Source organism: Schistocerca cancellata, chromosome 3 (assembly GCF_023864275.1).
Source record: "Schistocerca cancellata isolate TAMUIC-IGC-003103 chromosome 3, iqSchCanc2.1, whole genome shotgun sequence".
Taxonomy (NCBI): domain Eukaryota; kingdom Metazoa; phylum Arthropoda; class Insecta; order Orthoptera; family Acrididae; genus Schistocerca; species Schistocerca cancellata.
Window position 1 is genome coordinate 493457050 of NC_064628.1, and position 26118 is coordinate 493483167.

General features: G+C 40.1%; 1 protein-coding gene and 1 long non-coding RNA gene across 3 annotated transcripts in view; one reads left to right on the forward strand and one right to left on the reverse strand.

Annotated features, from left to right (window-relative positions):
• The window catches only part of LOC126175259 (ribonucleases P/MRP protein subunit POP1), a 90620-nt gene extending 71617 nt beyond the window's left edge, over positions 1–19003 (reverse strand). Inside the window, exons 1-3 of one of the 2 annotated variants that reach the window (XM_049921902.1) lie at positions 18769–19003; positions 9898–10046; positions 9692–9810 (exon numbers count right to left, since the gene is read on the reverse strand). In XM_049921902.1, the coding sequence (XP_049777859.1) occupies positions 9692–9810; positions 9898–10030 (252 nt within the window). In that variant the 5' untranslated portion in view covers positions 10031–10046; positions 18769–19003. Of the gene's footprint in view, positions 1–9691; positions 9811–9897; positions 10047–18706 lie in introns of both variants that reach the window. The other variant, XM_049921901.1, reaches the window with a different exon arrangement.
• Positions 19004–20017: 1014 nt separating this feature from the next.
• Positions 20018–26118, forward strand: part of LOC126175261 (uncharacterized) — a 299426-nt gene continuing 293325 nt past the window's right edge. Inside the window, exon 1 of the long non-coding RNA XR_007535546.1 lies at positions 20018–20251. This is a non-coding gene — a long non-coding RNA (uncharacterized LOC126175261). The remainder of the gene's footprint in view (positions 20252–26118) is intronic.

Here is a 26118-nt window from a genome sequence, read left to right on the forward strand (position 1 = left end):
TTCATAACCAATAGATTGTGGTCAGAATCTACATCTGCCCCAGGAAATGTCTTACAATTTAATACCTGGTTCCTAAATCTCTGTCTTACCATTATGTAATCTATCTGAAACCTGTCAGTATCTCCAGGCTTCTTCCATGTATACAGCCTCCTTTCATGATTCTTGAACCAAGTGTTAGCTATAATTAAGTTATGCTCTGTGCAAAATTCTACAAGGCGGCTTCCTCTTTCATTCCTTCCCCCCAATCCATATTCACCTACTATGTTTCCTTCTCTCCCTTTTCCTACTGACGAATTCCAGTCACCCATCACTATTAAATTTTCGTCTCCCTTCACTACCTGAATAATTTCTTTTATCTCGTCATACATTTCATCTATTTCTTCATCATCTGCAGAGCTAGTTGGCATATAAACTTGTACTACTGTAGTAGGCATGGGCTTTGTGTCTATCTTGGCCACAATAATGCGTTCACTATGCTGTTTGTAGTAGCTAACCCGCACTCCTATTTTTTTATTCATTATTAAACCTACTCCTGCATTACCCCTATTTGATTTTGTATTTATAACCCTGTAATCACCTGACCAAAAGTCTTGTTCCTCCTGCCACCGAACTTCACTAATTCCCACTATATCTAACTTTAACCTATCCATCTCCCTTTTTAAATTTTCTAACCTACCTGCCCGATTAAGTGATCTGACATTCCACGCTCCGATCCGTAGAAGGCTATGTTAAGAGGCAGGAAATATCCCACTTCTGATGCAATATAGACAAGACCACCTGTTATTCAAAAGCAGAATGTGAAAGTGCGTATTGTAAAAGGAGACTAACCAAATCTAAAAAGCGATAAAAATAGAGTAAAAGGGAGAGAAAAGAGGATCTTGGCCAGGGAGGGGAGTCAGGAATCTCCAAACACAGCTTGCAGTGGGAGACACCCCAACCCTCACCGCCCTGCCTCTACTCCAAAGAGAGATTAAAAACCTTAGAACTGAAAATAAAAACCACTTTCACAGAGGAAACTCAGAACAAGTTCAACCATCCGGGAATCGTCTGCCAATATTGAAGGTAAAGAGCAGGAAAGTCTGTACTTAGTACACAGAGCCAAAGCAAGGGGGCATTCCACCAAAATGTGGGCTACTGACTGGAAGGCTCCACAATCACAATGTGTGGGTGGCTCATTACGCAAAAGAAAACAATGGGTCAGCCTGGTACGGTCGATGCGGAGACGACACAGGGTGGCCAAGTCCTTTTGGGAGAGGCAGAAGGAAGAACGCCACGGGACAGGTGACAACTTAATCGCACGAAGTTTATTAGACAGGGAGGTAGCCTCCCTAGAGTTGGCCCATGATTGTGCGAAGTGGGATTTGATATGAAGCCGTAAATCCGCTACAGGAGAGGTTACAGAGAAGGGGGTAGGTGACTGCTCCCCCAGCCAAACGATCAGCAAGCTCATTACCTGGGATACTCACATGGCCAGGAACCCAAAGGAAGTCAACGGAACAAGCAGCATGGTGACGATCAACGAGACAGTCATGGATGGCAAAGACCAAGGGATGGCAGGAAAAACACCAGTCAATAACCTGAACACCACTCATTGAGTCCGTACATAACAAAATGCGGTTGAGTTGCGACCGTTTAATAAAGGTAAGGGCCTGGGAAACTGCCACAAATTCCGCAGTAAACACCCCACATGCAGCTGGCAGGAGATGATTTTCCACACCAACAGAGGATGTGAAGGTGATTGCATAAAAAAGCACAAGCTGGGATTGCCAAACAGAAAAGGTGGGGGAGGGGGGGGGGAGGGGGGGGGAGGATCCCAGCTTCAACCAGGAGACTATCAACAGGGCTAGTAGGGAAGGCACTGATGGCCAAACGGATACCACGATGGTGGACAGGGTCCAGGAGGTGCAGTGTGGAAGGAGCAGCCGAATCATAGACTTGACAACCATAGTCCAAGCAAGACAAGCACTAAAGCCCAATAAAGGTGAAACGATCTCCATCCCAAGAGGTGTGGGCAAGGAAGCGAAGGACACCGAGTTTACGGAAACATTCTATCTTCAGAAGCCTAATATGAGGCAGCCACGTAAGCTTGTTGTTGAAAAGAAGACCCAGGAAATGAAACTGTGGGACCACAGGTAATCGTTGTGCATCGAGGTAGAGCTCCAGATCGGGGTGGACCGTAGTACGGTGACAGAAGTGGACCACCCGCGATTTTAAAGGAGGGAACTGAAACCCATGTGAGAGGGTCCATGCAGAGGCATGCCATATAGCATCCTGGAGCTGCTGCTCTGCAGAGGCACGCCATATAGCATCCTGGAGCTGCTGCTCTGCAGAGGCCACCAAAGAGGAACTAACCCAAATGCAGAAATCATCCACGTACAGAGCAGGGGTGACCAAAGGACTGGCAGAGGTCACAAGCCCATCTATAGCAATGAGGAAAAGAAGTACACTCCATACGAAACCCTGTGGGATGCCATTCTCCTAGATCCATGGAGAACTAAAAACAGTACCAACCCGAACCCTGAACGACCAATGGAACAGGAACTGGAGGATAAATATCGGGAGTGGGCCCCAAAGACCCCACTCATGAAGTGTAAGAAAGATATGATGGCATCAAGCCATATCATAGGCCTCGCGAAGGTCGAAAAGACTGCAACCAAATGGCAGCGCTTGGAAAAAGCCTGCCTTGGAAAAAGCCTGCTGAACTGCGGATTCCAATCGAAATAAATGATCGATCAGAGACCGTACCTCTCAGAAGCCACACTGGTAAGGGGACAATAGATCCCGAGATTCAAGGATCCAATTGAGCCAACGGGCTACCATCTGTTCAAGTAACTTGCAAACATGATTTGTCAGACTAATTGGCCAATAGCTTTCGACAAACAGGGGGTTCTTACCAGGCTTAAGGACGGGAACCGCGATGCTATCCCTCCATTGAGAAGGGAAGTCACTCTGGAGACAGATACGGTTAAGCACCCAGAGAAGATGTCTTCGTTGTAGAGCACTTAGACATTGAAGCAATTCGTTATGAAAAGAGTCTGGGCCAGGGGTCATATCATGAGAAGAAGAATGTGCGGAAAGAAGTTCCCATTCAGTAAAAGGTTCGTTGTAAGATTCTGACTGACAAGGGGTAAAACATAAGACGGAAGCTTCTGCCCGCTGTTTCTGGTGAAGGAAAGCAGCCGGATAGGAGGTTGATGCTGATGCTGTTGCAAAATGGGTCCAAGATGTTCCGCGAGAATCAACGGGTCCGTGCAAAGGCCATCTGGGAGGGCAAGGCCCAGGAGGGTAGACTGTCGATGGCAACCTTGGAGAGAGCAAAGTGTAGCCCATACCCGTGACATAGGGACAGTAGAACCGAGGGAAGAAACAAAGTGTCCCCAACACACCCATTTGCTCCGTTTGATTAAGTAATGGGCTTTAGCGCGAAGGTGTTTAAAGATAAGATTGGCAGCGCATGGGTGACTCTTAAGGTGTTACAAAGCTCGATGGCAATCACGGATGGCAATGGCCGGACTCCACCACGGGACTTGCCAGCGGCGAAATGGTCCAGATGAGCATGGGATAGCAAGGCCAGTAGCGTGAACAACCACATCAGACATATCATGTAGGACGCCATCAATACAACCTGAGAAAGAGGGAGAAAAAAATGACCTGTTCAGTATATAGAGGCCAATTGGCAAGTTGAAAAGACCAACGAGGTAACCTGTCCAACGGAGAGCGAGAAGGGAATGAGAGAATCAATGGGAAGTGGTCACAGTCGCAAAGGTCATTGTGTGGCAACCAGTGTAATGAAGGGAGGAGGGAGGGAGAAGAAAGAGAAACATCAATGGCAGAAAAGGTACCACGACCGACACTGAAATGGGTATGGGAGCCATCATTAAGAAGGCACAAGTTGTGGTCTGCAAGAAACTGTCTATGAGAAGACCCCGACTAGATGGAAATGCACTGCCCCACAAGGGATGATGAGCATTACAATCCCCAAGGAGGAGGAAGGGGGGAGGAAGCTGCTGAAGAAGGACAGTTAAGGCAGCAGCTGTAAGAGTCCTGTCAGGAGGGAGATAAAGATTGCAACTGTGACCCCAGAGTCCAGGTGGACCTTAACAGCAACCGCTTCCACTATAGTTTGAAGAGGAATCCACATGCTAGCAATGTCCGTATCATCAGCAAAATGAGATTCCTGTAGAACCACACAAGCTGCAAAGTAAAACGAAATAAGGGATTTCAACCCCGGAAGGTGGCGGTAATATCCATTACAATTCCATTGGATAACCACAGAATGATGATTCAAATGAGGGGTGAACAGGCTAAAGCCAGTCATGCCACCAGGTCACCATCCGTCACCAACAAGGAGGGGGCGACATCCACAAAAAGCAAGTCAGAGTCAGGTTACGAAGGCGGGGACGGGACCTCTGGCGACACCAGAGGCTCCTTGTCCCAGGACTTACGTTTCTTCTTCTTTTCCGTTTGAGATCGAGGAGGGCTGTGCTGCAAAAAAGAAAAAGCCAGCTGCAGCAGGATCTGGAAAAGAAAGCGAGCGGGCGACCTGGGGGCCCACAGACCGTGGTTCTCTTGGTCGTCGTGTGGCAGCAGACCTTTGGCCTGAAAGGTGGTGGAAGGGGGGTCCCAGCAGGGGCGCCCTCGACCTGCAGACGCTGAAGAATGGGACACTTCTCTAGCTGGGGAGGGGGAGGGGCGCCCGGAGGGGAGGGTGTTGGAACCGCAGGGGAGGTGGAGAGGAGAGGGGTTCGGGACTGGGGTAAGGAAGGGGGAGGAAGGGGTGAAGATGTAACTAAAGCATAGCTAGACGTCATTGACACAGGATGAAAATGTGCATACTTCTTGTGAGCCTCAGTGTAGGTTAGACAATCGAGGGACTTATACTCCTGTATCTTCTTTTGCTTCTTATAAGCCAGGCAATCCAGTGAACATGGAGAATGACTGCCATGATAATTAATACACACAGGAGGGGAACACAGGAACTCCCCTCATGGAGTGGATGTCCACAGTCACCACAGAGAAGGGTCTGCGAACAGTGGAAAGACGTGTCCAAAACGCAAGCACTTAAAACATCTCATAGGTGGTGGGATGTACGGCTTCACATCACATCGATAAAACATAATCTTGACCTTCTCAGGGAGGGTATCCCCTTCAAAGGCCAGGATAAAGGCACCATTATCAATGTCATTGTCCTTCAGGCCCTTCTGAACACGCTGAACAAAGTGAACATCCTGCCATCCTAGACTGCCCCTAAGTTCCTCATCAGTTTGAAGGATGAGGTCCCTGTGAAATATTACACCTTGAACCACATTCAAAGACTGGTGGAGGGTAATGGACACAGGAATTGTGCCAAGATGGTCACAGGCACGAATGGCCACTGACCGGGCAGCTGAAGCAGATTTGATCAACAATGAACCCGACCAGATCCTGCTCAGGGAGTCCACATCGCCAAACTTGTCTTCAACGTGTTCCACAAAAAATAAAGGTTTGGTATTGGCGAAAGTATACCCATCAGTCCTGGTGCAAAACACATAGCAGGGTAAAAGGTTTCACCCCTAGCCGACAATCCTGACCCTCCTGGAAGGGAAGGCCGAAGGGGCAGAAGAAGCAGCACTAAAAGAATTATTTCCATTCAAAGAGATGGCCGTAGAAGAACGGTCAGAGTTCTGGACCCGTAAGTGTTTCATTTGCAAGGTGTCTGCCCTGATACAACCCACTCCGATCAGGGGTTCTCCCCACAGGCACCACCCAGCCACAGCAAGGGCCGTCTGGCATAACGGCCATTGCCCGGAGTTCCAATGCTCCATGATGACAAGCAACCATTCCTAGGCTTACATGAGGTGGTCACAGATCAGGTATCAGAGGTACATAGCGACCCCACCACACAGACTGCCTACAGAGTACCCTAGCATCAGACAATGACGTGAAGGAAAAGATGGAAGGAACTAGGAGGGCACACACCAGCGACAATAGGTAAGGTGCACTTCCCCAAAGGGCTCACACTACGAAATAGAAATTTAGTAACGGAGGGGGACCAGATAATGCCAAAAGGATGAGGTAATTACTCAACAAAACCAAATCACAAAGCCAACATAACCAGGAGGATAGCGGGGCCAACATAAACAAGGACACCAAGAGAGGGAGAGGAGAGGGCAGAGGGGAAGGAGCAAGGACAGGAAAGGAGGGGAAGGGAAAGGAAATGCAGCCTGGGAAAGAAGGAAGGCTGCAACAGCTCGGGGCCCCGTGCTCGCCACGCACATGCTCATGAAAGAACTGAGAGCCCCCTGGGGTGACGAACGTCGGCCAAAGAACCAGAGACAGAAGCCGCCAGTAGGCAGTGGCCATGAAAGCTTAACAATTTTGTACTCCACACTACCTTCCTCACAAATTGTTCATCATCATTTACCATTTGCTGACACCATTCGCAAAATTGCATTCGGCGATCAGGATCGTCATCATCAACCACATGCAGTAATCGTAGAATGTAAACTTTCCACTTTGCAGCTTTCAGAATTCTATGTACACTTGTACTGCTAACCCACACTTCACATGCACTTTGCTTAGCAGACTTATGTAGAGAATTAACAAACGTTTCCAACATGAGAGCCAATGAAGCAGGACTGGTAGATGCCCACTGTCTTTCTGAATATCACAAATCGTTCCATGCAATTCAAACTTGTCAATGATGAATTCCATTGTTAGGCAGGTTGGCAGTTCCGTTTCAAACTCCCGCCTCCACAAACGTTGACTTCAACAGCATTATCAAGCTCGAAAAACCACTTCACAATACATTTATGTTTCTTTAATGCCAAGCGTGCTCCAACCATCTTGTTTTCTCAATATTGAGATGAAAGTACTAACATCTCTTGAGCCAAAGACCATACTACAACACAATCTTAACTCAAATCGAACGACAATATTGATATCTCGATAGAGCCTGACAAAGAATGTATACATTTTTCTGGCAGACTCTGTATTATGAGTGAGTGTGATTGCAGGTGAATGACAAAACTGTCAATTAAGATTAGTAAGGACTTGGCGGTGTTTTGTATCAAACCAATTGAAAATTTGACTCGTTCCACATCATTACGAAATATCGTATTCACGATCCATGGAACTAGTATTAATCTAACCTAATCTAATCTAATCTAATCTAATCACAACAAATTAAAGTTTTTACTCGCAAACTATCTTTCCATTAATCACTCAGCTAACCTGATACTGAAAGACATTTTAACGCAACCTGCAAAGATGAGTAGTGCAGCAAGTTTCTGCTACAGCTTTTTCTAGCCAACGAACAATATGCATTTTTCTAACAGGGAAGGCGAGTGGACTGGACTGCAGAAGAAGAAATCACCACAAGGTGAATGGAACTGTTTTCTGTTGGACAAAACACAAATAACCATGCTGTTGCCCATAGTCAACACATACTACGAGAAACCTTGCACTAATATACCGAAGAGTGTCAATGCTGGGAACATCGACGGAGTGTATTTGGGTATCAAAAGAGGCCATCCTCCCCAAGAAGACCACCCCACTTAAGGAGGTCGATGGAACACTCATCACAGATTGTAATCAACAATTTCAACAGAGAGTAGAATACTACGTAAGCCGCTGCGTCTATAAAATATTCTTAAGATTTCTGAAGACAATAAGGATAAATACAGGAACCAGATTATGATTATGAGAGCCAGAAGACATAAAAGCTAAGTAATACTTGAGTAAAGCAGGGTTGTGATGTAATTGCAGTGTTATTCAGTCTCTACGTATAGCAAGCAGTAAATGGAACTAAGGAGAAATACGGAAATTTTAAAATTTCTTGATGAAACTATAGTACTGAGACAGCAAAGGACTTTGAAGACCAGCTGAATGGTATAGGTAGTGCTTTGAAAAGGGGTTATAAGATGACCATAAATAAAAAAAAAAAAAACAAGGATAAAATAGCATAGTTTAATTAAGTCAGATGATGCTGAAGGAATCTGATCAAGAGTGAGACACTAAAAGAAGTGTACAAGTTTTGTTACTTGACGAACAAGGAAGGTGTGGTGATATACAATGCAGACTGTCAATTAGCAAGACAAACATTTATGAAAAAGAGAAATCTTTTAGATATATTTAAAGGTCAGGAAGGGTCTTCTGACAGCATTATGCCTGGAATCAGCATTATATGGAAGTGAAATGTGGATAATAAACACAACAGCTACAAAGATTATAGAAATTTTTGAAATGTAGTGCTACAGAAGAACGCTGCAGACTAAAACAGTACAAGTAACTAATGAAAATGTACTGAATCAACTCAGGTAGAAAAGAACTTTATGGTACAATTTGACTAAAAGAAGAAGTAGGTTGATGGGACATATCCTGAGGTATCAAAGAATAATTAATTTAGTAACTGAAGATAGTGTGTGTGCGGGGAGGAGGGGGGGGGGGGGGGGTGAGGCGAAAGGGCTTGAATATAGTAAGCAGGTTCAAGCAGACATAGTTATGCAGAGATGGAGACACTTGCAAAGGACAGGAAGAGCTGCATCCAACCACACTGAAGACAATGATGGAGCATGTGAAATATCATCTATTAAATCAATATTAATCATATTTCATGAGCATGGGAAAGCTCTGAATTCTAGAGGCAAATGGATTTGACACATACTTCACAGATGACACCTGCTGATTGGGGATAAAATTCAGGAACCAGATTATGACTATGAGAGCTAGAAGACATAAAAGATAAGTAAGTCGGTACATGAAATGTTCTGTATGTTCCAAAACTTATACTATATATATATATATATATATATATATATATATATATATATATATATATATATATATAATAGAGGGAATCATTCCACGTGGGAAAAATATATCTAAAAAGAAAGATGATGAGACTTACCAAACAAAAGCATTGGCAGGTCGATAGACACACAAACAAACACAAACATTTGTCTTTCCCTCTCCTTCCCTCTTTCCTGACGAGGCAACCGTTGGTTGCGAAAGCTAGAATTTTGTGTGTATGTTTGTGTTTGTTTGTGTGTCTATCGACCTGCCAGCGCTTTTGTTTGGTAAGTCTCATCATCTTTCTTTTTAAATATATTTTTCCCACGTGGAATGTTTCCCTCTATTATATATATATATATATATATATATATATATATATATATAAGTAAACCCCAAAAAAGATAGAAATCCAGAGATTGAAGAGAACACTAAGGAAATGAAAGAATAAGTCAAATTTTCACGAGAAAGAAGTAACACTTACATTGCCTTCCAGACTATTTATACATTCACTCTGCCATCACATAGTAGATTTCATAATGTAACCAAAAATTTAAATTTATGTTCAACAGGCAGCAGAATGTTGGCTGAAGAGGAGAAGTTTTGAGATTACAGTAATTCAGAAAAGGAAGAAGAGAAATGCAGAGTGAGTGAGTGAGTGAATGAGAGAGAGAGAGAGGGGGGGAATATATTTTCATGGTGCTACTTACGATGAAATTATTTCCAAACACACAACAGCTCTGGTTTTACAGTATTACATCTAAATGAAAAGAGAACAAATTCTTCTCTATAGTAAGTACTCAATATGTTCTGTAAATTCCAAAACATATACAATATTTTTTTTAAATATAAATAAATCCCAAAAAAGACAAAAATCCAATTGTGTTTATGTTTGTACCTATCCAATCATTTCAAATTGTACCTGTCGCAAATGTGCTTCTCGAAGCCTCCTTGGCATGCGTTTAACATTGTGGCTCATTATCCTCCTCCTCATGTGCTTAGGGAGTCGTTGAATTACCAGGCCACTTCTCTGAGGATCATCTGCACAGCAAATTTTCAAGATGTTAAGACCACAGTTAATTGTTAATATCTTGAGAATACTGTTACCATTCAATGTCTGACATATACCTATGGCTTCTGTTAATGCTTCTATTTCTTGAGCTCTTGCAGAAATTATGTGCAATATGTTTACTCCTGATGGAAGGTGAGATTGTCCGCCAAGCAGACTGTCAAACTGTTGCCTTGAACTTGCCATGATCATTTATTTGTTTCGAATCCTGTAGAGAAAAGACAATAGGCAGTTTTTATTGTGTATGTTAATTGTTCTTCCTGACATCAAATCCAACATCACTTTTCTATTTCACTTCTAGCTTTCAAATTATTTTTTGTTTATAACCACCTAGATCCTGATAACCACACAAACAATTATTAATCTATCATGTTGTTATGACAAGGCTGAACTCATTATTTATTTATCATTCTAACCTACTTAAAATATTTTCCTGCACAGTTTTGTGTTGTTGACTGTTACACACACTAAAAGCTTTGAACTCACAAGACCTGAATTTGGCTGAACAACACTGAAAGGACTAATACACACATAGAACACATAAATATGATGAGCAAGTTACTTTATTTTTTACAGACCAAAGTTAGTAAGCTTTAGAACTATAAGCTGCTGCATCTTTTTATACTGGTTGCCCTATTTCCATTTGTTAAACAACAGATACTTTCTCACCATCAGCTAACAGTCCGTACATTACACTAATGGCCACAGTAGAATCTGTAATAGGATTTGACAAACATATCGATTTTTGTACAAGTACCTCAGGGAATTGTGTATTTAAAGACGGTACGGTACATTTGACTAAGATTCAAACCCTAAAAATGAACCATAGACACTAAACTGAAGGAACTACATCAATAAAATATTAAAAAGGGAACAATGGTAATTCCTGTCAAGTTTTTTGGTCACAATACTGATTGATAGTCTAATTACAACACAGACGCTCAAATGTGTGTGAATTCCTAAGGGACCAAACTGTTGAGGTCATTGGTCCCTAAAGTTACACACAAAAACTAAATTAAACTAACTTATGCTAAGAACAACACTCACGCCCTTGCCCGAGGGAGGACTCAAACCTCCAGCGGAAGGTACAACACAGATTATTTTGGTAAGAAGACTTATGGAGAATAGTTCATAATCTAATTCTGTCTTGTAAAATCTACAGACATGGCTCTTCATTTTCAAGCCAGTAGAATTATTATGGATATACACAATACTAAAGTGAAGAGATATTTAAAACCATCGTGAAAACTGAATAATGCAGTTTCTTTAAATATTGAAATAATAACTAAAATGAAGGAGAGAGCTTTGGGAACTAAAATACTGTGGAACTGGTATAAAATACAAATATGTGAAGTTACTGGAAGAGAGAAGACCGAGTGCAATATTATAGAAACAATGAAAAGTTTGCAGAAATCAATGGATCTTCTACATGAATACAACACGAATGTCATTCTGTTATACTGCAATAACTCCAGGCTTGAAACATGCACACTCACAATGCACGGGAATCTGACACACCTGAAAACATAAAAGACTCGCATATGCTCTGCTGAAGTAAAGCACCGGAGAAACAGCAAGATGAATCACAGGCATTTTACAGTGTAAACCTGACTTAAGACTTCAAGTGCACAGGCAATCAGGCATAGACTTATAGTAAAGAAACAGCATTAGGAAACTATCAGTCACTCATTTGCAATTGCTGTACGACTACCTTGACTGTTCCAAGCATCCATACCTAACCACATACCATTTAAATGCTAAAAAGTTCAAGTCAATGGGTCAGCTAAAGATCATTAGAGCTTTAGTATAGCTACAGCATTACATCAAAGGCACAAATCTTTAAAATTGCATTTGAGACTTTCTTAAACAACACAGAACCAAACACTTACCATATATTCCCTCTTTCTGAGTCTGACATGCCTCCAATAAAAGAATGGCCCTAATACACAGTAAGCCCAGTAAATGTTGCTTTATCAGCATTCAAATTTCCTATCCAAACTATCTTCTTTCTACTTCCACAGCAATCACTACTATCTTACTCTCATATTTGCAGTTGCCTGGACCATAATGATAACAAAAGGAGATTATAACTCGTATTGGTATGCAAGTAAACAAAAAGTCAACTATTGTGCTGATAACTGTTTCCCCAGTTCACGGCTGTGTTAGTAAACTCAACTTATCAGCTAGCAGAGCAGGTGCAAAAGTACCTATATGGACAACAGTCCTTTTCTAATTGCAGAACTGAACAAATACTTAATGTTAACATCAGTTAACATCCCAATTTTATCTACAAAGAAAACTATCCTAATCATTCCTGAAACTGTATACCATTTCAATAAACCCAGACATCAGATAAACATAAATGAAAAGAAGCAGCAATGATGATTCTGCAGCTGTACCATGACAACAAGTTCAGGATCACTGCTGATAGTGAATCAGAGGTTTCTCAGTTTGTTGAAATAATCAGACACTAGTGGGTTTTTCAGTTTGTCGAGATGACCAAAAAGTAGTAAATGCAGATTCCCCAAAGCAGTGTGCTACTGCTCACACAATTATCAACGGCATTTCACGCATAATCAGGACGCCAATTAAAAGTTCATCATCTGTGGGTGGTTTTGTCATTTTCCGTTCTTCTTCCCATCTTACAACCAAAGCTGACCACCAGGAGGCTGAAGAAATGGCTTAATCCAACTGGCTTTAGATTTATGAGAATAAACTATTGGATAAATCTTAACCTTTCAGGTCAGAGTTTTAACCAACCACAGCACAAAGAGGGTGACATTGTTTTAAGCTTTAATGGATGTGTACAATTTCTGCACTTAATATTGAACATAAAACTAACCTGGATACTTCACCTTAAAGGTCTAAAAACAGAAGTCATAAAATCATTGAATATCCTGAAGTGGCTCTGTGGAAACACACAGTGTGCAGGCAGGCCTTGTCTGTAGTTTCACAGTTAAAATATGTGAAATCATTTGCTACAGTGTGCCATCATTGTTAAATGAATCGGCACAATCACAAGCCCAACCTCAACATGTTCACTGCTATCCACCATGGGGTATCAAATTATGAACCTGGACCAATCAGATCAGTTTTGGCTTCGTGTGCAGAGCCTAATGAATCGCCACTGTACACACAGCCCTTAAAATATTGGTATTGTCTCAGTCATCGACATTTTGGTGTTGTGGACCATCCAAACTTTGTGCAGATGTTCAGGAATTGGTCCCATGGAACCTAAACTTTCGGGATTTGGGCTAATAATGTCTGATTGAGCTGGATACATCGTACCTTAAAATGAGGGGAAAGGGATGGAACAAACTGCCACTTTTTTGTCTTCACAGATCCAAAGCAATTTTAAGCTTAACAGAATGCAAGAAATCTTGAACTCTACTTTTTTAAGAATTATTTTTCTTCAATTTTATGAGTGAATCAAGATTTTATAATCAAACGTACAGACAGACATGAGCAGGAGAATGCACTAAGTTGTTCATCTGTTTTCTGATAAGGTTTTCATATTTCACCAACCCAGGTCAACTAACACTTCTCCAAGGAAGTGTTATAGGTCCTCTGTTGTTTGTGATTCACATAAACAGTATAGGAGACAATCTGAGGATTTCTCTTACATTGTTCGTCAATGATGCTGTCATTTACCATCATTTAAAGTCATCAGATAAACAAAATGAGTCAGTAAAAATATCTTTATAAGGCAAAAGTGGCAATTGATTCTAAATCATGAAAAATATGAAGTCATACACATGAGCACTATAAAGAATCTGCTAAATTTCAGTTACACAATAAATCATTCAAATCTTCAGGCCGTAAACTCAACTGAATAAATAGGTATCACAATTACAAACAACTTAAATTGGAACGGTTACATAGCTAATGCTGTGGGGAAAGCAAACCAAAGACTGTGATTTACTGACAGAAAACTCAGAAAATATAACAGGTCCACAAAAGAGACTGCTTACACTGTGCTTATCCGCCCCCTTCTGGAGAACTGCTGTGTGGTGAGGGATCCACTTCAGGTAGGGTTGACAGAGCCCATCAAAAAAGTTCAAATTAATACAGCCTTTCGGGAAATAGGGGAGAGTGCCACGGATATGATACATGAATTGTAGTGGCAGTCATTAAAACAGAGGTGTTTTTCTCTACAACAGGACCGTCTCACGAAATTTCAATCAACAGCTCCCTCCTCAGAGTATGAAAGTATTTTGTTGGCACCCACCAACATAGGGGGAAATGATCATCATAATAAAACAAGAGAAGTAGGAGCCCCACAGAAAAATTTAAGTGTTTGTTTTTCACGTGCACTGTACGAGAGTGGATCAATATAGAAGTAGCTTAAAGGTGTTTTGATGAACCCTCTGCCAGGTACTTCACTGTGAATTACAGAGCAATTGTTCATGTAAAAGTAGGTGTATATTCTGAAATATATGAAGTCCAGCAGGCACTGCAGCATGTGAGATATGATGTGAGATGTGCGAAAAGTCAGCAAGAACTAAGCATTCATCAGCTGCCAAGGTTTGCTTGTTGTCTTTCAAAAATTTACTTTCAGCTTTTGCAATAAAATGATGCATTTTCAGATTTTCAAGGTTAGCCACCAACACACTTCAAAAAACTCTTCTCGTGATTTTAAGACTGTCACCATGTCACTTCTGTCTTGTGCCACCCATTGTTTGTAATTTATATTGTCAGGCATCAAATCATCGTCTTTGGATTCTTCAAAATTGTCTGGACAATCTTCACATTTTCCCTTGATCATACAATTGTAACTGTCAATATTGCATACCATAACTTCCAAAAGGTCTTTATAGTAAACTATAAGATTGGCCCCATCTATCATCAACTTTACATTCTGATGATAGAAACAAACACAACCACTATGGGTGCCAGATGACCCTGCAACAATACACCATCTTGGTCTCAACTCGCAAAACTTTAATCTTCCAATTTTATTGTCAGGATTTTCTTTTTTAAATTTGGGGAATAGTTCATTTAAATTACACAATATTCACCTTTCTTGTGTTTGAATCTTAGATCTATTTTCTTTCACAGAAACAATCGTTTTTTGCCAGACATCAAATGGCTGTTATTGTCATCGTCATAATACTTAATAACTTTATTGATTGTGTTTTCATTTACCAAATTAGATGCACTTTTCTTTTGTAATGGTGATAAAATTCCCTGTACTTATACTAATTGCCTTGTTAACTTAACAAGATGTTCTGACACATTAAATTCATCACTAACTTTTGCTCGACTCCAAGAATTCGGCAGTAAACTGATAATCTTAATTTTATCCTCTTTATTTGAGGCACTGCATTTAGTTTTTCTACCAGATGCAATTGTTAGCCTGCTGAAACAATTAACACAGTATTATTTCGACAAATAAGCTAGTGTAATGTGGTGTGTAACATTATGCAATTGGTATACTTTATTGGATTAGCCTACCAGATATTGCAGATGTTAAAAAACGTATTTTTGACTCGTGTTTGTAATCTTTTTTCCATAGCTTCCAACTGAATCTCAAAATTGAAGGCCGCGGTGGTCTAGCGGTTCTGGCGCTGCAGTCCGGAACCGCGGGACTGCTACGGTCGCAGGTTCGAATCCTGCCTCGGACATGGGTGTGTGTGATGTCCTTAGGTTAGTTAGGTTTAAGTCGTTCTAAGTTCTAGGGGACTGATGACCTAAGATGTTGAGTCCCATAGTGCTCAGAGCCATTTGAACCATTTTTCAAAATTGAAATTTATACTGAAGTTTGATATCATAAAGGTCTATTAACTGTGAAATTTTCAGAATTTTATCTGGTCCCCCAACAAACATATTCCAAGCCACAAGATAGAATAATTTAAAAAATCCATTTTTTTAAAAATACTGTATTTTTTTAAGTGTAACCTGCTCACCATTGATACTCTACAAAAGGAACTATACTATACAGTGTAATAGCAGAAAAATATTAAAGCCAAGAAATCAATCTTTCTTTGGAAAACTACTGTTCAAAAACTGAGTTTTTTTTTTAATTTGTGGCTGTTAACTTTGAACTATTAAAGAATACATTCAGCTAAGTGATAATGATGTTCATTTGTAGCCCAGAGGGTGTTGAACTACATGTATTTTATCTGAAAGGCTTAGGACAATCCACTACTCAATAATTGTAAAAAATGTAGATGCTCGCAAATACGAAAAAATGCATGCAGCCTGGAACAAGTATGGCAGCCATTTCAAAATAATGAACAATAAATTTTTTTTAAAAAAATTTTGTGGCTACTAAACATTGGCGAATTCACGCAGCAAATATAAAATTTTTCTGAAATGGCCAAGCAACCAGTGCTGGACCACTTGGTATGGATTGTGTCAAAAAAAAGCATCAGTCTTACAGTCTTAGACCATGTAGTTAGAGATATCAACAGCGAAAATTGTATAGTATTTATGAAAAACCTTAAGCCCTCTCGTCAATATTGTCAGATAACAAGACTAAAGACGGGCTTGGTGAAGCCAGCAAAACTATGGGCCTGCAACTGCAAACAGATCTCAGAATGTAAATTGCAGACTTTCAACAGAGCGTAGGCAAAACAAACCTAGGACGACGTGTGTGTGGAAAACACTGTAGATGTCAAAGCATATTGTTTACATTAATTTTTAAGGAAGTTTTTCCAAAATTAATCGCTTCATTAGTAGTAGCTAAGCAAAACTGATTGGTGACTGTTAAGTATTAGAAACTCCTCCCAGACACTCAAATTTCTCATTCTTTACAAAAGCAACATGCTAATACACAGTTTCTAAATTGCTATCACATATACAAAAGATATATAGGAGAGCACTGCTTACTGCAGGGGGAAAAAGAAAGTATGAAGTACACTGCAGGCACAAACACAATGATGACGTTTCTAACAGCAGAACTAAAATCAGGAACACAATAGGCCTTCAGAAATTACAAATATTATTGGCTCACGTCAGCAGCATAAGGAGGTATATTCCACACCTGTGGGCTACCCCATTATTATAAACAGCTCGACATTAAGTTGGCTAAGAACCCAGTCATCAAATAATTATCTGCCAAGCATTCTACAAAAAATAAAACCCATCTGAAACATCTAAAACAGAAATTTTCAGGTTGAATTTAAGTGTGTCTTGTTTTCCCATCAAATGTTAGGTGTATCCAAAGTTTATCCAGTCAATAGATAATTCTCATATTTTTAATCAGATAACAATTACAAACAAACAACCACATGAGCAAATAAATTATGAGGTCTATATTATTTTTACGAATTATCTGAAAAGTATCCCATAATTCTGATCTACATGGCATTAGCGCCAAAATACATTCAAAAATATGTTTGCTGCACATAATCTTTTTAAAGTTACAGATATCTGTTTGGTTTCACATTAAACACAGCTACTTGAAATTATTCACCCAAATACTTTAAGGTATTGGTTTTTAACAGCAAATACTTCTATATTCCGATCAAGAAGTCGCGTAAATGTATTTCTATTCCCATTTTAGGGTTATGGCAATTAATATATGCATGCCTAGGGCATTAAATTTGGGAAGTAGGGCCTAATATGTGCTGCTTCTTCTTCCTTCATTTCAACCCACTTTGAGGTACATTAAATCAATCAATTACTACAGTTGTGTGCTTTTCTATTTTCCTGGTATTGTTTCATTGCATTTGATCTTGCTTTCCTTCTTTTGTCAGAGATTTGGATTGATTGTTTGGATTTCATTTTGAGTTGGAACCTCATTTTCTTACCTTTGGTTATTTTTTTGAAATTTTATCCAAAAGAATATTTTCTGTGATTTAGGGTTCTCTTAAGTCCTTCTGTTTCCTTAAACCAATTTGGCTGGATTTTTTAACTGTGAAAGGAGTCAAAATTACTTTTTGTTAATCTGTCTGGATTAATTTAGAGGGTGTGTCCATAAAAATCCATTTCTTCCTTTCTTGATTGTGTCTGAGTGTTTTTTGGAAGTTTGTCAAAGGGTCTATTTTTTCATGTGAATTAGCTTCTTGTTGTGAAGCCTGAAGTTAAGGATTTTTCTTAACATCTTCCCTTTTTTAATCTCCAACCTTTCATCTGGACCATGAATGGTGATGGACACAATGTTTCAGCTGCATACAGGCCTTCTAGTTTGATTACTGTATTGTAATTTCTTATTTTTGCATACCATATGCTTCATTCAACATTATACCTTAAAAACACTTTTCTTAGGTATACTTGCACCACTATGACTAAACAATGTGTTCATTAACATTCGTTATGTATACAAATCCTGTAAAATGATTCCTTCAACATTACATTGATAAAAGAATCGTTCATTCAAATGACCTATAGAACATGTAACTAACTTATCATGTTAACAATGCCTGAAATTCCAATAAAGGTCAATGTTGTTTAACTGTCCTATAACACACTAACACTGAAATTATGAGTTTCTTTCGTAAGGTGAATACAATAAATTTCATCACTACCGTATTCAAACTCGATGGGGGTCACAAAACACTAGGTTTCTTCTATACTACATAATAGTTTATAAAGTAGGCCTGTACACCAGTGGTATATGGAGCACACAAGGAAAAAATCTGTATGCTATTGTTAAACTGTGTGTCCACAAGTAGTTAAATATCTTTTGTCAAACTGTTGAATTTGTCAGTAAATTTAAGCCATTGTGCAGCTCGGTAATCTCTAAATGGCCTGCATTTAGACTCCCACAGAAACAAACTAATTACTGGAATTTGTGCACTGACTCATCGGTCATCGTTTGCATACAAAATGTAAAGATCTGTAAAACATATAATTAACCCATTACAGATTTATATTTCGATGGGAGTCGTGAAATTAACTCAAAAAGTAAATACAAATTCTTACAGTTTCATAAGATTTCTTTTCTCTGCGAACTGGGCAGCAGCTTCGTGTGATACAAAACTTGCCTAAATGTTTCAGAGCCAAAAGAAAAACAATAAATTGTATCCCCAAAGCAAACAACTTCTTCGAATCTGAAATCTTGCAGGTTAACATTCACATGCTCAATAACGTCTTTCCAGCTGTTGTAGCCAAGTTACAAACGAAAACATAATCATTCAAGTTTTGAAACACATCCACAAAAACACGCCATACGCACAATCTGATTGCATATCCACTTCTCCCGCGACCGTCAAAATTCCAAATATCTTCTACTCCAAAGATAAAAACAGCGACAGATAATAATCTACAATACTGCAACGCAGATTTCGTTAGCGCATTTAAAAAGTTGACAGATTTCGGATGAAAACCTTCTTTGAATTGCACTACAACCGTTCTCTGGCAGACATTTACTTTGTTTTTTTTCTGCTATGTGAAATATTGGACCGACGCAAATGCCATCAACAAAATTATGTAGTTTTTCGACATGACCTAAATAATAATTATATTTTGCAAACATTTGGCTTGCGCTGAATATCTTATATTCTGTACGTTAAGATAAATACGTGTTTCTTTATGTATTTGTTTCATGAGTTTCTCCGGTAGTTTATTTGCAGCAGTTAGTTTGTATGTGTAGCCCCCAGTGGATTTCTAATCGTTCAAGGTACAATGTTCATATTTTACGATACAGATATTCTTAGATTTTTTAATTTCGTGTCTGCAATTCATTCACGCACTTTAAAATATTAATGATTTTGCATGTTCACAATCCTAAATTGTTACTGAGTTATGCCAAAAGTATTTAGTTTTATTGGTAGGAAAAACCTTCGTTCAGTGTGCAAATCTTTCTTTTTTTTGTATTTCACGCAGTGTTTGCCTTTTGTTTCTTTAAGTTACTGTTGGAACTGAAAATTTTATCCAAAAGAAGCTTTCAGGGCAAATTTCATGCGAGAGATTTTCTCATTTCCTAATTAGTATATACGCTTAAATTATAACATGTAATATTTTAGTTCAGTAATATTTGCTTAATTACTTAATTGAAGTAGAGGAACTGCCCGCATCCAAGAGCTGCATAGTGCGTTACTACATGAATTAGCAAACAACTTCAGTAAGCTTCTCGAAGAAACTATAATTTCGTTCATTGGGCTCACGCGCACGACTATAATACGCACGACACTATTTAAACAGTTTAAATCTGCCGCCAGGACCATATAATTCGCGCAGAACATAACAGGGGGTAGTACAAGCGGTCCAGAGAGTATGCAGATTTTAACCATGGAAGTCGCTGTATACCGTCATCTGTGAAAGGTTATGCTTTGAGTCGGCAATGGCGGTTGTCGTGAGGAGTGTTGGATGTGCGTGTTGAAAAATTGTCCGTGTTTTGGTTCATTCGGAATGATTGAAATGATTCGGTGAGAGTGGTTTGTTTATTGCATTGTAGATCTTATGTATGAAGTATGAACTGTCAAGTGGACAAAAGTTCTACGAATTCTTCGTCGAAGGCAAAGGATGGTGAGTTGTTGCACTAAAATATCGCTTTTCTTTTGAATTTAATGTTTAGTACGACTGTCATGTTACCAAAAAGACAGCTCAGTAGACATCTGAAGTTTCTTCTTCATGACTGTCAGCACGTCAGTCATTAATTCGTTGATAAAGTCGGAATGAAACCTGCGTTCTGTTGTCGTTGCAACCCAAATATTTACATCGAGGAGGACGCTGCCGTTAAGTGTTGTTGGTTATTTGACGGTCGACCGTGAACAATGGGACTAGGTTTTGTAAAGGAATAGACCATTGCCATATCATATATTTGGTATTCTATGACAAGTCGTGAATTGCGACGCCTGACAAGTAGAAAAACCAATCGACGGCAACAAAAAGCGCACTATTCTCCGCACGCATTTACTTTGTGCTAAAACTGCAGACGTGCCGAGGTTCGTACGTTCACATTTCTTTAAATAGTCTTTGATAAGAGGTTCATTTCATGTTACCAGAGAAATTCTCGAAGACCGGAATTAGCCTCATGATTTCCAGTACCGTAGTTATCAAACCTTCCGAGGAGGTGATTTGTATCGTTCTTCCCCTGGACTTATGTCAGACTGACAGGAATGACAGACTAATAACTTAAGTTAAAACTGAAACGCTTAATAGAGATTAAGACTTCTGAACACTGTTTTATGGTAAGATGGTCAGATCGTGTCTGTAAAGCTGTTGTCCTAATCGTTTTTAGAGAATTTAGTTTGCACGTCGTAACGAAATTGTGTTGTAGATGGCATGTTGTTTATCTAGCATCAAATATTGTAAATTGAACTGCGCTTGCTTGCTAAAGCTATTTGCCGCCTCAGTGACATTATTCAGCTTCTATTTTAAACCAGGGTGGTTCACGTACTTTGTTTAGCTTAAAAGACGTCTGTCTGTCAGCGTTGACAAAATACAACATGTGAAGGAAAAATCCTGTGTTAATACTTGTCTTTAATGTGTGAGTAGTTTGAGCGTTAGCGCCTAAAGAAAAAAGTTGTAGAACCGTTTATTCTTCACAGCTTTAAGAAACATGTTTCCAAACAACTGCTATTATGGAATCCAATCTGTACTTATTTGCTTTTGTAATGGGGTGTGATTATCTTAGTACGAATGCTGAAAACGAGTTAAGTTTTCTATTACCGTAATTTACTAGGGGTTCACGTTAATGGTCATTGTGTTTTCTTCAGTGCGTCACGAAATTTGTTAGACTCATTGAATAAGCTCTAGATCAGCCCCACTGATAACGTTGGCGAATGACTTTTTTATAACTGCGGTTTTTTACATGTAAACAAAAATAATACCATAAGCTGCACATAGTAATATTTGCTGTTTTCGTGATGATATTGTTATGACGACGAAGTCAATTTCTTACAGCTTAGCTATTTAATAACACCACTGCGCTGTAATAATTTGCTCCACGGCCTGTTATACAATTCGCAAGGTGAATACGCTAATGCAAGATAGATTTAAACTGTACTAGATCAAAGAGGAGAACTAAAAAAGATAACTCTGAAATCTGACATACGGCTTATCGTTTGATTCATTTTTAAGACATTATTTTGTCTGTAAGGTGAATTCTACGGGAGTAGGCATTGTAGTGTTAAAGTGTGGGTCTATAGCCTAACGCTCCTTTTGTATCTGCACCATGTTTTTATTAAAGCTGGAAAAATCGTTGACACCCACTGAAAATTTTCAGCTCCAGTCTTCATTCATTTAATTCCAATCCTTTCACAAAATGACATTATAGTACTTTTTTTTAAAAAAATCACACATTCCGAATGTTTCCCCCTTACCTTTCAGGATTGATCAGTAGAATTTGATAACGTGGCATACTATACAGGATAAATATTAAGTAGGAGCGCAAACGTAAGGAGAAGGAGCAAAAGAGTTAATATATCCGGAAATGAACAGTGGACCTGAAATAAATAAATTAGTTCTGGTATATTATATTACACATAACATGGTATTCATTTCTTCCATGTTACAAAAGATGTTCAAAGTGGGTGCCAAGGGATATTGCAAAACAAGTCGCGTCATGGATCGCCTCACACTTTCGAATGCTCCATACAATAGCCTAATAGCGTCACAGCATATACGACACTTTCAGATGCTCCTACAAGTCAAAATCTCGAAGATGATGAGGTACTGACGAAAAGTGATACGAAAGTTGGCTGATGCTACTTCATGCGCCAGCCACATAATCTAACGAATTGTTAAAGGTACGTAGTCCAGTAAAAAAGGTAGTTTTCTGCAAAAAATTCGCATACATTCGTCCATTTCGGCACTGTTGCAAAAACAAATTGTTCAAGTAGGTGGGCGCCAATAAACCCTGCTGAACGTGGTCGACAACTTCCCGTACAACACACCTTCATCAGCAAACGACCGCAGATTGCTACTCACACTGTTCGTCTGATCATTTACATATGTAGAGAGTAAGAGTGGTCCCGTCCCAATTCCGTGGGGCACTCCTGACGATAACCTTGTATCTGATGAACACTTGCCTTCGAGAATAAAGTTCTGCATTCTGCCACTTGAGAAGTCTTCGGCCACTCACATAATCGGGAAACTTAGTCCGTATGTTCGTACCTTCGTGCAGTGGGGCACCTTGCCAGACGCTTTCCAGAAATATAGAACCTGCCTATGGCCCTTCAATCTTATGTGGAAATACTTTATTCGCACTAAGCATTTAGCTTAGCAATTGCAAAGGCGCTAATAACCATGTCGTTGAGCGCATTGAAACTTATATAATCATCCTCAAATTCGAGTGTCACTGTGACCACTTAGAACCTTTTTGTGTGTGTGGTAGAGCCAGTCACCCCTGGTAACATATTTAAATTACTTCCATAATAATTTGGAAACAACTTTAATCTCTTCATCTGCAGAAATTAGTAACCGGTGTGATCGTTCAGACAGCGTTCTGTTAAAATACATTACACACTGGTAAGGCCATTTTTCCTGAGAAGGAGTGAATGCATCAGGTGACAATATCCAACAGAGGCAGAACAAGTGAGGTGATGCAATGGTTAAGTCCCTGGACTCGTATTATGGGGCCGAGCAATGTTGCGCAGCTGTAAAAGGACTCTTAACGCAATAGATACCCTCGCTACGGCAGCCAATAAAACGATGACATTTCACTGTAACAGGCGCACTACGTAGCTTTGATTTCCTGGCTACGTCAGCCATTAGAACACTTCGGATTGTACGGCAGACAGCTGGCTCTCCGCAGCTAGTTATGAGCAGGCTCTCTCGTGAAGGTGGTGTCGGTGTCTTCAATTCGCGCATTTGTCGAAGCAGCCAGGCCTTGTTTGCATCCAGAAACAAAAGTCATGATTACATCGGTACTTACTCCCGCCAGGTCTTTTTTAGGTGTATATTTTCTCAATTGCACAATCATCATTAGTTTGTGTCTACATATTTTGAGTTATTAGTTACTATGGAATTTTGTTTTAAAAAAGAAATAAGAATAAGTGACTACAATCGTTTTAGCCACCTCTCCAACCGCCCCCCCCCCCCTCGACCCGCCAAATACTTTAAAATATTTTTTAAAAAACTACGAGGGGCGATCAATAAGTAAAGCAACATTTTTTTTTTTTTTTTTTCTGAAAGCAGGTTGGTTTTATTCAGGATTCCAATACACGCTGTTACTCCCCGGACTTTTTGCTACCGTATTTTTCAGCATAATCTCCTTCTAGTGCGACGGCCTTACGCCACCTTACTGGTAGGGCCTGTACGCTCGCATGGCACCACCGAACTGGTCAACGTCGAAGACTTGCTGCATCAAAAACCTCCCTACCATCCACGTACTGCTGGTGCTTCCCGTGGAGTGCACTCTTCATTGGGCCAAGCAGATGAGAGTTGGGAAGTGCAAGATGTGGGCTGCAGGGTGGATGTGGAAGAACAGTCCAATGACTTTTTGCGAGCTCCTCACGGGTGCGCAGACGTGTGTAATGCCTTGCGTTGTTATGGAGAAGGAGAAGTTCGTTTTTGTGGGGACGAACGCGCTGAAGTCGTTTTTTCAGTTTCCTGAGGGTGTGCGCGCCCGGCACGCGAGACGGAGGATAGGTTTGTGCGACCTTGTTGCCATGATGCCAGACGCCTTGCCCAACGAGTCGCCCTGCTTTTGTTTCTTGCCATGTCTTCGTAGACATTATGTACGGGAAGGTGTCGTCGTTGAGCGACTGTCGGAGGATACAAGATGACTTGGACAGGATTTGTGACTGGTGTAAAGAATGGCAGCTAACAGCTAACTCTAAATATAGATAAATGTAAAGTAATGCAGGTGAATGGGAAAAAGAATCCCGCAGTATTTGAATACTCCATTAGTAGTGTAGCGCTTGACACAGTCACGTCGATTAAATATTTGGGCGTAACGTTGCAGAGCGATATGAAGTGGGACAAGCATGTAATGGCAGTTGTGGGGAAGGCGGATTTCACGATGTGCCGCAACAAATTCCGAATTTTTTCAACCGAAACTGGCCGAGGGAAGAAAAAGTGTTCCATTCTTTATTGAAAGCCCTTCTTATTATTTGTTTTTTTTGTTTTGTTTTTTGTTTCGAAGATCCTTAAAGTAATTTTTAGTTGAGGATTAATCCCGTATCTCTTTTTTGCTTTGAGTGTATTGTGACAAAACGTAAACAAATGTAATATCTTCCAAGTCCGTCACGTACGGCTGATCGATCACGACTGATCGTTAGCTGGCTGAGTAAACTGACTGCTCAACATTTCGGCTGCCTCAGCCAGGTTACCTAGTGCGTTATAGCCGTTAAGACACTGGCTTCGCATTCGAATCCCTGTTTGGCCATCCAGATTTAAGATTTCTGTTGTTTCCCTAAGTCACTGAAGGCAAATGCTGGGATCGTTCCTTAACAAGATCAGTGCCTTTTTCCTTCCCCAATCTGAGCTTATACTCTGTCTCCTAATGACGGTAAACCTTAAACTTATTACCTTTTCAGTGCTTGGAATTACTCCATTTTGTTTAAGTGGATGGAACAAGCTATGCTGTGGCCATAAAGGTCTGCTGTCGCGCGGATTTCAAATGATGTCTTTGCCTTACATTGTTTTGTGCATAACATTTCACCAGAACCGTGAGTCGGGCAAAAACATCCACGTCTGACACCATAAGTAGCTGGCAACTGGACTGTTATGAGGAATCAGCAGGCTCAGCACAGAAGCTGGATATGGACCTAGTTCTGTAAGCACCCGTTGCCCAATGAAGCCTCTCATAATAAAGTTTTACATAAAAGTCTTACTGATTCATACACCTGGCATTCATATGTCCTGAACTGTATGACATTAATATAACACTGGAGTGAACAACCAGGTTCCCAAGACCTGGCAATGAAACTAAATGTGAAGAACGCATGTTGCAGTGAGTAAGACTGAATTGAGAGAGGGCAGGCTTATTGGTTTTGGTTTCATCGTACCACACTACAATAAAATAGTTTAGGGTAGGGTTGGAAAGAGCGAGGGGAGACCTGAAATGGGTACTGATGGGAGAATTAAAGCTCATAGACGTTGGAACAGATTTCATGGTCTAGGATTGTAGCTCTTTAAGTTTTGTTCAAAGAGGATGTGGAGTATGCATAGCTGTAGAGTCAGGAGGACGTTTTGGTACAAAGCTCATTGTAATAGGAAGTTACAAGAGGAACAGAGATAGTTAAGCCTAGTGTCCAACATACTCGGTGTCTCCATAGGTGTTCAGTGCGAACAAGGTGTTGAGAAGGGCGAATGTAATGACCTGCTATAATACTTACATGGAGAAGAAAAAGTGTGGACTTGGATGGAGTGCTAGAAAGTTGGTGAAATGGGTACGGAGTCGACGTTGGTGTGGGGGAACATTGGTTTGGTCAAGGTTTAGTAAT